Here is an 11,971-nt window from a genome sequence, read left to right on the forward strand (position 1 = left end):
AGTGTGATATTTTGAAATAAAAGTACATTTATTTGATAGTAATATAATTAAAAATAATATTTGTAGTGAACTAAATTTAACAAAATAAATTTAACGGTGAGTTGGACTTAAATTTTAAAATAAAAATAGATTAAATTCTTATAAATAAAAGTATAAAAATTAAATTCTAAATTTATGAAAAATATAGAGATTTCACATATTTCAACCCATTTAAAATTATTTATAATAATTTTGATCCTAAACTTTTACAATTTTTATATTGGACTTAATATTTTAATTAATTTTATTTTAATTTATATAATTAGAAAATAGTGTCACCTTAATTATGAAAAATATGCGTGGAATGGTACATAAGTTGCCTAGTCTATTTCTAAGTTAATATTATAATTGAATTGCCAATAGCATAAAAGACTAGCGTGACAGATGCTGAATTTATCCAAATTGATGGGACAAATTTAAGAGAAAAAGAATAAATGTAAAATTGAAAAAAATATAAAGATTAAGGATTAAAATTTCAATTATGCCTATTCTTTTTATAAATATGCTTAATTTTCATATGGGGTTACTTAAAATAAGCAATTCCAGAAGAAATCAGTAAGTAATGGATTATCCTTCGAATTTAACCTATTTTATATTGCCGTGTTTTCCATTTTTTTCTTCGCGTGTTACACACGCGCCGCTCCTCCTCGAGACTCGCCCCTTTAATTTTGAAAACAAGTATATTATGAGCTATGATTATACACATTCTCTCTCTTATTCAAATTTAGTACTGGTAGTTTGAAAAACTTTGAAAGAGCAAGTGAAAAGAAGAAAGCTTCAAAACAACAACACACCAACCACCACTTGTATTTACTTTGTTTGTCTTCTCTAGTTTTTGCTTTCCCTTTCTCTCTTAATTTTTCCTTTATTTGCTTTCGATTGCGAAACAAGCTCTGCGGAGTTATTGCAGACCGGCCAGTGAAAATGAGCGTGGTAGGGAGACAGATGGCGAGATCTAATTCGGCGGCTCATCATCAACGGCAGTACTCCGATAACTTCCTCGAAGCGTCGTTTAACGCCAAATGGCTTCAGTCCTCCAATTTGCCTTCTTCTCAGGTCTTCGATCTTTCCCAATCTCTCCCTTCACGTTTACTTTTTTGATCTTCTTCCTGTAATGGCATCGGATTTATTTTATTTTTGTTTTTGATGTTTGTTTAGGAGTTTGGGTTCTACGGCGGGGGAAGAATGAGCAGGAAGTCGCCGGAGCCAGGGACACCGCCGCTTTCTTCGAGGTCGTCGAGCTTGAGGAAGAACAGCGATGAATACGTGTCGCCCAGTGAGCTCAGCCCCGGCTTACTGGATCTGCATTCATTTGATACTGAGCTGCTTCCCGAGGTTTTACACTATTTCTTCAATTAGATTAAAGTTTCCGGTCTCGTTGTCACGCATGAATGCCTAATTTATTTAGCTTTGTTTCAATAAAATATCAAATGCTAATTAATATATAAATTTCTTATGTATAAGGTTTGATTTGATCCTGTGGTTAACCAAGTGATAAATTGGTAATTAGATAACTGCATTATATTTTTCTTGAATCATAAAGTATTGTTTATATTAATAATCAGAGGTGTTTTTAGATTAGTTATTAGAAGCTTCATTTTCTTTCGTGAATAAGAAATTTATCAGTCCTTTTCATAATTACAGGTTCCTAGTCTTTATGAAGGATACGGGATTCAAAAACCTGTCCGTGGTAAAAGTTTTGATGATTCTGAACAGTATCTATCTACCAACAAACTTCCAAACAGGCCGCGGGGAATGGCTGAGAATAACCTTCTCAAAAGCATCTCAGTAGATAAAGAAAAAGCTAACAGTGTTGCCAAGATTAAAGTTGTGGTATGTTATTTGAATGCTTCCTTTGGGTTTTCTATGATATCACACTGAAAATATCAGTTTCCATGTTTTGAGTGATTCAACTACCAAATTGACCCATCAGTTGAGCTAAGAAATGCAATGAAGCTGTGTTTTCCCGGAACTTTAATGCTCATCTGAGTGATGAATTTATGATTTGAACCTGTTAAAGGTTTATAGCCAATTGAATGTGACAGACGTAGCCATGCTTTTTTCATGTTATAGCAAGATATACATAGTCGCTAGATTTTTATTTGTAATTGTTAAAATAGCTAATAATAACTTCCAATGCAGGTGCGCAAGAGACCATTGAACAAGAAGGAAATTGCAAAGAAAGAAGAAGATATTATCACTATAGAGCCAAATTCCAATGCACTAATGGTTCATGAGAAAAAGCTAAAGGTGAGGAGCTTTTAGGGCATCTCTGTTTTCCTATAGTGTGTTATGATGTAGGTATTTGGATTTATTATTTGCGGCACTTGCTAACTTGAGCTCTTGATGGATCAGTTGTTTGATGCTATAGCTTTTTCAGGAGATTACTGTCTATTGAACCAAAAAGTTTTAGCACTTTTTTCCTTGACTTTTCATGAAAATCCAAATTATTTTATTATTTAAAAGCCTAAGCAATTCGTAATAACCTTCACCAGCTCAAACACTTTGCATCTTCCATGGTTATCTTTAAATGGCGTTTGTGGCAGTCTTTTGCATGAGGTGTAATGATTGATACATGCAGGTTGACCTGACAGAATATGTTGAGAAGCATGGATTTATTTTTGATGCCGTACTGAATGAAGATGTTAGCAATGAGGAGGTGAGTATATGATGGAAAGTGAATAACCTTTAAAGTGTCATCCAGCTAATGTAACTAGATTTCATTTTTTATTGCGGTAGGTGTACTCGGAGACTGTGGAGCCGATAGTCCCACTAATTTTCAATCGAACAAAAGCAACTTGTTTTGCGTATGGGCAAACAGGTAAGTTATTTTATCCTAGATTTGAAAGTTATGTGTATGCCACAGCACACTCTTAAAAATTCTCTAGTATAAACTCTCTTCTCACTATGAACACGCCAATTCTTTATCTGCTGAGTGCCAGCTATATTATGTTTTTTTGCCTGAACGCTAATCTTTTAATATTTGTAGTTTTTATGTGTTCTTTATGCAAGATTTTGACAAAGATTGGTTTGAAGTGTTATGGTTGATTTATATATAGACTCATACATTGTATATCTTTTCCCTTTGCTATTTGTCATTTATGAGTGATATGCTTTTCAATTGATCATTTTTTATTTACCCTGGTATTTATTCCTGTTATTCTCTACTGAGAACATGTATGATTGAAATTCTCTGACCAGTCATTATGCTCCAGTGCCTTTGGTATGGTTATGTTTTTTTTTTTTTCTTTTTTTTGTCTTCTATATGGTGTTTGAGTTGTCACATAAGTTGTATAAGAAAAGAGAGAAAGCACTGAAGCTAGCATATTGGTGAATGTTTATGTATGGATATTTTAAAGGGATGTATCTGGTTATCCAATTTACCAGTTGTAAAATTTTTAATAATGATATAAAAGGCAGACCATTCCACAGTTTACAAAAAAATTATTGGAATGAAATAAATGGTAAACTAACTCTTTTTAAATACCCTTTTAAGTGATATATGATACATGCATCTTTAAAAGTCCATTTCTTAATTAATTCATGTGTTTTTGTGTACTCTTATAACATCTTGTATGGGTAATTTTGGCTTTGCGTTTCTTTTGGAAATTGTCTTTTACAATGTTCATACTGTTCCGTTCTCCATATCTTAATAACTCTTTTTTGGTTTATATTCTTGCAAATAACATCTAGTTACTCCTATGTTTTCTTTGCAGGAAGTGGGAAGACATATACTATGCAGCCACTGCCTCTAAAGGCATCTCAAGATATATTAAGACTAATGTATCACACATATCGGAACCAAGGTTTCCAACTCTTTGTCAGTTTTTTTGAGATATATGGAGGAAAAGTCTTTGATCTCCTTAATGATCGGAAGTAAGTTATTTCCATATGGAAACCAAGACAAATTGTCTTATTGTTAATGGTTCTGTAATTAGATTTCTATTTTTTGCAGAAAGCTTTGCATGAGAGAAGATGGTAAACAACAAGTATGTATTGTGGGTCTGCAAGAGTACAAGGTATTAGATGTTCAGACGATCAAGGAGTTAATCGAGAGAGGAAATGCAACAAGAAGCACTGGCACCACTGGAGCGAATGAGGAATCTTCAAGGTCACATGCCATTCTTCAGCTTGCCATCAAGAGATCAGCTGATGGCAGTGAATCAAAGCCTCCTAGACCTGTAGGGAAACTTTCCTTCATAGATCTTGCTGGAAGTGAGCGTGGTGCTGATACAACTGACAATGACAAACAGACAAGGTAGAAGATTTTGAATCCATGCAATCTGGAATTATACTTCTTGAAAGCGCAAAACTATGAATTGATGATGTTGGAAAAGTAACTCAGTATTAAAAATTCTTGAAATCTCTATAATTTATTCATCAAAAGCCTCAAACTATTAAACATAATATCTTAACTGGCATATCTTGGTTCTCTGTAAAACAGAATCCTAGTCTCCTAGATAACTTTAAGATTCTAACTGGCATATTTATGGAGCCATAGAGCCATTGAACTGCTCCATGAAGGTACTAGGCCAGAAAGTGCCCCAACTAGATAACCAAGACTCGTGCCATTCAAATCATAACAAGCTGATTTCACATTTCTGCAGAATGGAAGGTGCTGAAATTAATAAAAGTTTACTTGCTTTAAAAGAATGCATCAGAGCACTTGACAATGACCAGGGTCACATACCTTTCCGAGGAAGTAAGCTGACTGAAGTTCTTAGAGATTCATTTGTTGGTGACTCACGTACTGTTATGATATCATGTATTTCACCAAGCTCAGGGTCATGCGAACATACTCTGAATACACTAAGATATGCTGATAGGTATGTGGTTCTGCAATTGAAATTGCATTCTAGAACCTAGGTGCATTTTACTGAAAATACTGTGGATGCATGCATTCCAGGGTGAAGAGCCTATCAAAAGGGACCAACTCCAAGAAGGATATGCTATCTTCATCATCAAATCTTAGGGAGTCAACTGCTTTGCCATTGAGTTCATCTTTACGAACTGACACATTTGAGGATGATATAACCGATGTTCCTTTTGAAAAGAACAAATTTGGTTGGTCCAAACCGATTGAAAGAGATATGTCTCTAAAAGTGGATCCTGTTGCTAGTGGAAGGGTGGACGGAAATTTGGTTGGTCCATATTCCGATTATTTTAACGGTCAGAGAGGTGAACTAAACGATATGCCTGAGGATGATTTTGATTACTCAGAGGAGGCATATGAGCAACCAAAGATGTTGCAGAAAACAAAAGATCCTATGATAAAGCGAGCGAATCCTTCAACCTTTGATGATAACAATTATCATTCAGATGATGATTTGAGTGCCCTGTTGAAGGTTAGCATTAATTAGAATCTTGACATCTGATTTTTCTTCCCTGCTTGTAATTTAATGATGAAATGAAAATTGTCTTTCCGTATTCTTAGGAAGAGGAAGATCTTGTATCTGCTCATCGAAGGCAAGTCGAGGACACAATGGAGATTGTTAGGGAGGTAGATAACATTATGCCTGTAGCTCATTTCCTTGCGTGCTACGATCAAATTTGTTCTGACTGTTATTATGCCTGCAGGAAATGAATCTGCTAGTTGAAGCTGACCAACCAGGCAATCAACTGGATAATTATATCTCGAAGTTAAATACCATTCTTTCACAGAAGGCTGCAGGAATCGTACAACTGCAAGCGCGCTTGGATCAATTCCAAAAACATTTAAAGGAGTACAATGTTTTAGTATCTTCAGGCAATTGATAAACCGGTTAATGAAGCTGGTGAAACCCATTGATATACGGTGGAGTTCAGCCTGGGTGTGGATTTAGACCTGCCTTTGATTTGATTGTTTCCTCTTTGATGCTGTGGCTTTCTTCCTCCATTTTTGATGCTTCAGGTTAGGTACTGTTGTGACTCCATATTATAAATATATGCATTGCTCCTCCCTTCGTTATAAATAAAATGTGTGAAATTTATTCAGCGGAATAATATTATTGTTAATGATAATAAAAAACACCTTGTTTTTGTGTTTCGACTTTCAAGCTTGTTTTGGACCGGGTATAGCTTTTATTTATACGCCACCTCTCATTTAATTTTGGTTATATTGCATTGTTTTGTTGATTTTAAATATCAAAATGCACTGAATTCATGACTGACTGACTGAATTTTATTTTAGATTAAAATATGTTTTAAGTGTTTTATTCTTTATATTTAGAATTTAATTCCTTCACTTTTATTGTCAAGACTTTAGGATTTTTACTATTTCAAATTTAAAAATGATATTTAATTGTTAATATCCTTATAAATATTTTATTAAATCTACTTGTATGACATTGGTCAAATTTAAAAAGAAATCTGTAATCGTATAATAATAAAATTGACATAATGAATTTAACTGAGAAAAACATAATTGAATTTACTTTTTTAAAATTCAAAATGTGGTGTAGAAGGATTGGATTTAAAATGTAGTAGAAATACATTTAGCATATTCTAATTTAATTGGATAGCCATGAATGATTAATACTTAAACACATAAGATTCAAGGTAAGAAAACAAATGCACTGAACGAGTTAAATTGAATGAGAAAGTTGAACAAATAGGACGTAATCAATTTTGTACATGACATTTAAGGTTCCACAATTATATTATCATCTTCACTTGGACAAGATTTTATTGACTTCTAAAAGCAATTTTGACCATGTGATGTGGGTGACGAGATATGATTCAAAATAAAAGGAAAGAGGTAGATACAGGGATTAAACTAAAATACTGCATTGAATACATTGTTTTCGGCATTTCGTTATCGTTGAATTTGGCTGCCACTAGCTTGTATTTCTTTGATATGCCTTGCCACGTTGTAGTTATCACCTCTTACTATTCAGTTTGACATTTCTCTCCTTTTTTTTTGGGTTTTCATTTTGGTGCCCCTGTTTCAGAACAAATATTTCACGATAAAAAAAAGCAGTACAGTACCATCTAGAAAATATTTCAAGTTCGTTTCTCTCATTTTATTATTTTAACTTGATTTGAAATTATTTTAAGCTGATAAGTCTTATTTTATTACTTTAACTTGATTTAAAATTTTTTAAATCGAGTTGAGTAAAATAAAAATCAAGTTGAACTAAATCGAGTAAAGTTATTCGATTTAAATTAAAAATAAAAATATCAAATTAATTTTTTGTTATAATATAATTAATTTTATGTTAGAGCACATAAATTTGAAATGATATATATTTAAAAAATTTCAAAACAGAATTAACTTATTAATTATTAATTAATAAATTTAAATTATTAATTAACTTATTTAAGTATGAAATTTATTATTTAAATTTTAAAATTCAATTCAACTTGAACTCAAAATTTAAATAATTTTATTTAATTAATTTAAAATTTAAATTTAAATTTTTATTTTATTTTCTAAATCGAATTGAATTTTATTACTCCTAATTCTAGTTGTTTTATGATATACGTCCAAAATCCATGGAAAGCCAAAGATAAGTGCGAATGTTTATTGTTACATAATCGGGAGACAAATAAAAAGCAAAATCAAAATCGACCGAACACCTGTACTTTTATTGCGTTACTGCATGATCCAAATTCCGTCGGAGCGAATCTTCTGGGGAATATACAAACATGTTGGTACAATATTTGATCTTATCACAGTATTGAGCAACAAAAAGAGTAGAAAACAAAGAGAAAATCAGTGAGAAATGAAAAGTGGGACTCTTTCTCTTAAATATATATATATATATATATATGAAGATAATAAAAAATTTGATCACCTCAACTAATAGCTGATTTAATGAAAAACAATACATATCTTAATTATCATGAACTTTTTAAACTTAAAATAAGATGGATTTAAGGTTTTATTTTAAAAGGAAAAAAGAGCTAGATAAACTCAATGTTTTATTAAAAATATGATCAGGTTTTTCTAAATGTTGTTTGTGGAAGTGTTAGATCAGCACTTTTGGTATTGTCTTCCAATTCTATCTAGAATACAGAGGTGCTGTTGGCGAGTTTATAAAAAGAGAGCAACATATTGAATGTCTAAAAAGTGAGTGAGTTATTCTATCAAAATGTTTTGACACTTATTCAATTTGCTTAATTCATTTATTCTAAATTATTTTGTTTATCTTATTAATAAAAATAATTATAGTCAATTTATATTGAGAGTGTTTGGTAAATAAAATTTTGGGCATTTTTAATTGATTTAGGCACAAATAAAAGATTAGGTAGTTAAACCCTCTAATTATATTATTTAGTGAATAGAGATTTACAATAACTTGTTGAATTAAAATTTTCAAATTAAAAACATAAGGATGAACAACTTTTTCATAACTAATTAGGAATAAGATATGTGGAATGACATGTTTGATCATGCTTGCTAAAAATTATTCTTTTATCACATGCTCTCAAACTTAATAGGGGTACCAAGATATGAGTAACCTCCATCCTAAAAATATTCACTAATTAGGTTATGTACTCTTGATTTATTTTTAATTTACTAGTGTAAAATGATTTCTTATGCAACTTGATAAATCTGCAAATAAGGAAATTAAGAAATTGGTTTATTTAAATTTTAAAAATATTCACTAATTAATTTCCATGACGAATGTTTTAATTCTTTGATAATAATATTTTATTTCAATAATTTCACCCAATAAAGACTAAAGTATTATAAACCAATAAATATTTAATGATAAAATGTGACATATCCTTATTTGAAATTTTACACCTATCAATTTTTCAGTTAAATTTTATCAAATACTAAATAAATAAACAATTAATAGAATCGTTAATAAAAACTACTTTAGTCAACTATTAATCAATTGTCAAATAGTATCATTGTCTTTTGACTTTAAAATAATATAAAAATTAAATTGTCTTAATTTTTCTAAGGAACTAAATTAATTTTATTTTATAATGCAAGAATCTCGTAATTATTTATTCCTAATATAAATAATCGGACAAAGACAAAGAAAAACTTATAAAATGGAGACAACAAGCATAAATTTGGGGGTATATAAAAATAATAATATGCCCTCCAAGGTCAAGGGCCTAGCTAGTACCAATGAGTAGCATTTAAACTTTTAGGGCATAAGCATATGAACCAATGGGGAAGCGGCACCTGCATGTCATAAAGCCTTACGCCACAACGCGCGAGGCCAAAAAGAAATGCCGAAAGCAAATGGAATGACTGAATCAGCCTATAAATTATTATTTTAATTATTATTCAACAATAATAATAATAATAAACCCCTTCCTCTTATTGGACAAATTTATTTATTTATTTAATTACTCATTATAAAAGCTTATCTTAAATTAAATGCTCACGTATTAAAATATCACATGATAACATAACGATGTTGACTCTTGTTTGTTATGCTTACCAATATTAAATTTATGTCCAACAATTATTACATCATAATCTTTTAATACTTAACTAATAAAATATTTTACTCCCCAAAAATATAGAATAATATCAAAATAATTTTTATATCTTATAAATAAACACACTTCCTTTATGAAATAATAATTTAAATTGAATATAATTCTTCTGCTTTTTAAATTTTAAATTTTAAATTTTAAATTTTAAATTTTAAATATAATTATTATGAATGTTCTCATTTGTTTTTAATTTATTGATATAAATTTTAAAATAAAAAATATTTTAAAATTTTAAATTACATTATAATAAACTTGAATTTAATAATATTAATATTACATTTTATTTTAAATAAAATTTTAATTTAATCATAGAAAATAGAGGTAGTTAAGGCATATTTTAATCTCATATTTTATGATATAAAATCAATCATTTTGGTATTTTAAATTCCTTAAAAAATTTTCAGCTCCGCCTCGGATTTATTATATTGTAGTTATGGAATCCATCTGACATTAAGGCACGTGGACTCCCAACTATAGTCATTTGTCTTCTTCAGCTACAATTGTTTATACAATGAGGGGACCACGTCACTAATTCTAAAGCTGAGACGCACAAAAACCATCGTACCAGGCGCGTGTGCCAAGCACACTTCCAAGAGTCAAATAAGCTTGTAAAAATATCTAAAACCAAACACCGTTGGGACCAAGACGTGTTGCCAAAAGATGATAAAAGCGGAACCATGTGGGTGCCTATCCCGTGACCCAGAAAATATCAAAGCCATCTTGATTCTAGCCACGACACCACCCTTTTTCCTTACTGTACATTTCCTCCAATTATATTTAGCCTTTTGTATTTATATATTACAGTTCTTCTTCTCCATTTCTACCACAAACATCTTCATTTCAAGTAAAATAAAAACCCAAACTTTTTCTTTAGTTTAGAGGGGAATTGGCACAAAAAGGTTAAGCTTTGATGCTAAGATGGAGGGTAACAATACCAATATTGTTGCCCCTTTCGTTGTGAAAACTTATCAGATGGTGAATGATCCGATGACTAACACTGTGATCACTTGGGGTAAAGCTAATAACAGTTTCATAGTGATAGACCATTTAGTTTTCACTCAGAGGATTTTGCCTGTTTACTTCAAGCATAGCAATTTCTCTAGCTTCGTTCGTCAGCTTAATACTTATGTAAGTCGTATATTTCAATTGAATCTGATATCTGTATTTATCTGTATATATATACTAATATACGTATATTGTTTAGGGTTTCAAAAAGGTGGATCCAGATAAGTGGGAGTTTGCAAATGACTGGTTTCTCAGAGGGAAAATGCATTTGTTGAAGAACATAGTGAGGAGAAAACATAATAAAAATCTAAACAGGCAAGTGAAAGCTGAGGGTTTAAACGAGGAGGAGGAGGAAGAAGAAGATATAGTGATGGAAATAGCGAAGCTAAAAGAGGAACAAAAGTCGTTGGAAGAAGAGATAAAAGGCATGAACAAGCGTTTAGAAGCCACCGAGAGACGGCCGCAACAAATGATGGCGTTTCTTTACAAAGTCGTCGAAGACCCTGATCTCCTTCCACGTATGCTGCTCGAAAAGGAACGTAAAAGACAGCTTAACCCCGACAAGAAGCGACGGTTGATTACGGTGATGCCATCATCTGCACAGTCATCCTCTTCGAGCCTGGCGGTTTCAAGTAATTCAGTAAAATCTGAAGAGGAAGACGAATGTCATGCAGGAACAATTTCGTCACTAGAAACTGGATACGATATAGGCAACAACAGATTTCGTTACTCGAGTTATCAATCGTCGCCATCGCCTGAGGATTCTAAAGAGTTATTGGGGCATATTAACAAACAGTTTGTGGGGCAATTCATGAATTACGGCTGCGCCACAGTAACAAGGCAATTACCTTCGGTTATTGTGGCTCCGTCTGTGATTGTAAATGGCTTGACGGTGTCGTCGTCGTCAGTGACGAGTAGTAAAGCAGGGTATGGTGATAGGAATGAACAAGTGGGTTATTTTGGAGAACTAGTGGCGGAAGAGATGGAGGCGCGTCCACCACTGCCTTATCCATTTTCGCTGTTAGAGGGTGGCTTTTAGGGTTTTCTTTTTTTAGATTTGTTAATGAAGGAGCGTATATGTAATTAAATGGTTAGAAGTTTAACTTAACTTCATTATGAAAAGTATTTGCAGATTATGAATATTAATATTTTCCAAGTTTGTATACTCAATATTTATTAAGAATGTTTTGTATTTTTATATATCAATAAATTAATAAATACTTTAAATTTTTATTAAAAAACTATAGTTATTATCATGAGACATTTTGCTATTTAAGATTTAAAAAAAAACATTTGCAAAATATTAAAAAAATTTAATATTGGTTGATTCCTTTTACTAATATAAAACTAATCGAAAGGGTTCCAATAATAAAGGAATGTTCATTCACCTCAATCAGCTGGTTCTTATATGTTGGGCTACCCAACAAACAGCATGTCACCTCACCTCGTCTAATAGTCCAACCTACCATACTCTTTTTGGCAA

General features: G+C 31.6%; 2 protein-coding genes across 2 annotated transcripts; both read left to right on the forward strand.

Annotated features, from left to right (window-relative positions):
• Positions 1-611: 611 nt before the first annotated feature.
• Positions 612-6,074, forward strand: LOC108457240 (kinesin-like protein KIN-13B). The gene is made up of 12 exons (XM_017756195.2): positions 612-1,095; positions 1,198-1,374; positions 1,684-1,872; positions 2,182-2,289; positions 2,621-2,698; positions 2,779-2,860; positions 3,756-3,915; positions 3,995-4,297; positions 4,647-4,865; positions 4,946-5,384; positions 5,474-5,539; positions 5,617-6,074. Exons 1-12 carry the CDS (start codon positions 964-966, stop codon positions 5,791-5,793), a joined length of 2,130 nt encoding a protein of 709 aa, XP_017611684.1. The 5' UTR covers positions 612-963; the 3' UTR covers positions 5,794-6,074.
• A 4,080-nt stretch (positions 6,075-10,154) lies between these two features.
• LOC108455753 (heat stress transcription factor C-1) lies at positions 10,155-11,729 on the forward strand. The gene is made up of 2 exons (XM_017754297.2): positions 10,155-10,611; positions 10,688-11,729. Exons 1-2 carry the CDS (start codon positions 10,402-10,404, stop codon positions 11,525-11,527), a joined length of 1,050 nt encoding a protein of 349 aa, XP_017609786.1. The 5' UTR covers positions 10,155-10,401; the 3' UTR covers positions 11,528-11,729.
• The last annotated feature ends 242 nt before the right edge of the window (positions 11,730-11,971 follow it).

Source organism: Gossypium arboreum, chromosome 5 (genome assembly GCF_025698485.1).
Source record: "Gossypium arboreum isolate Shixiya-1 chromosome 5, ASM2569848v2, whole genome shotgun sequence".
Classification (NCBI taxonomy): domain Eukaryota; kingdom Viridiplantae; phylum Streptophyta; class Magnoliopsida; order Malvales; family Malvaceae; genus Gossypium; species Gossypium arboreum.

Bases quoted from the DNA above. Each gene is read 5' to 3' on its own strand.
- LOC108455753 (XM_017754297.2), top strand. From the start codon at position 10,402: ATGGAGGGTAACAATACCAATATTGTTGCCCCTTTCGTTGTGAAAACT. The intron at 10,612-10,687 runs GTAAGTCGTATA...TATATTGTTTAG, and splicing joins TTCGTCAGCTTAATACTTAT to GGTTTCAAAAAGGTGGATCC.
- LOC108457240 (XM_017756195.2), top strand. From the start codon at position 964: ATGAGCGTGGTAGGGAGACAGATGGCGAGATCTAATTCGGCGGCTCAT. The intron at 2,861-3,755 runs GTAAGTTATTTT...TTTTCTTTGCAG, and splicing joins TTTTGCGTATGGGCAAACAG to GAAGTGGGAAGACATATACT. The intron at 4,866-4,945 runs GTATGTGGTTCT...CATGCATTCCAG, and splicing joins ACACTAAGATATGCTGATAG to GGTGAAGAGCCTATCAAAAG.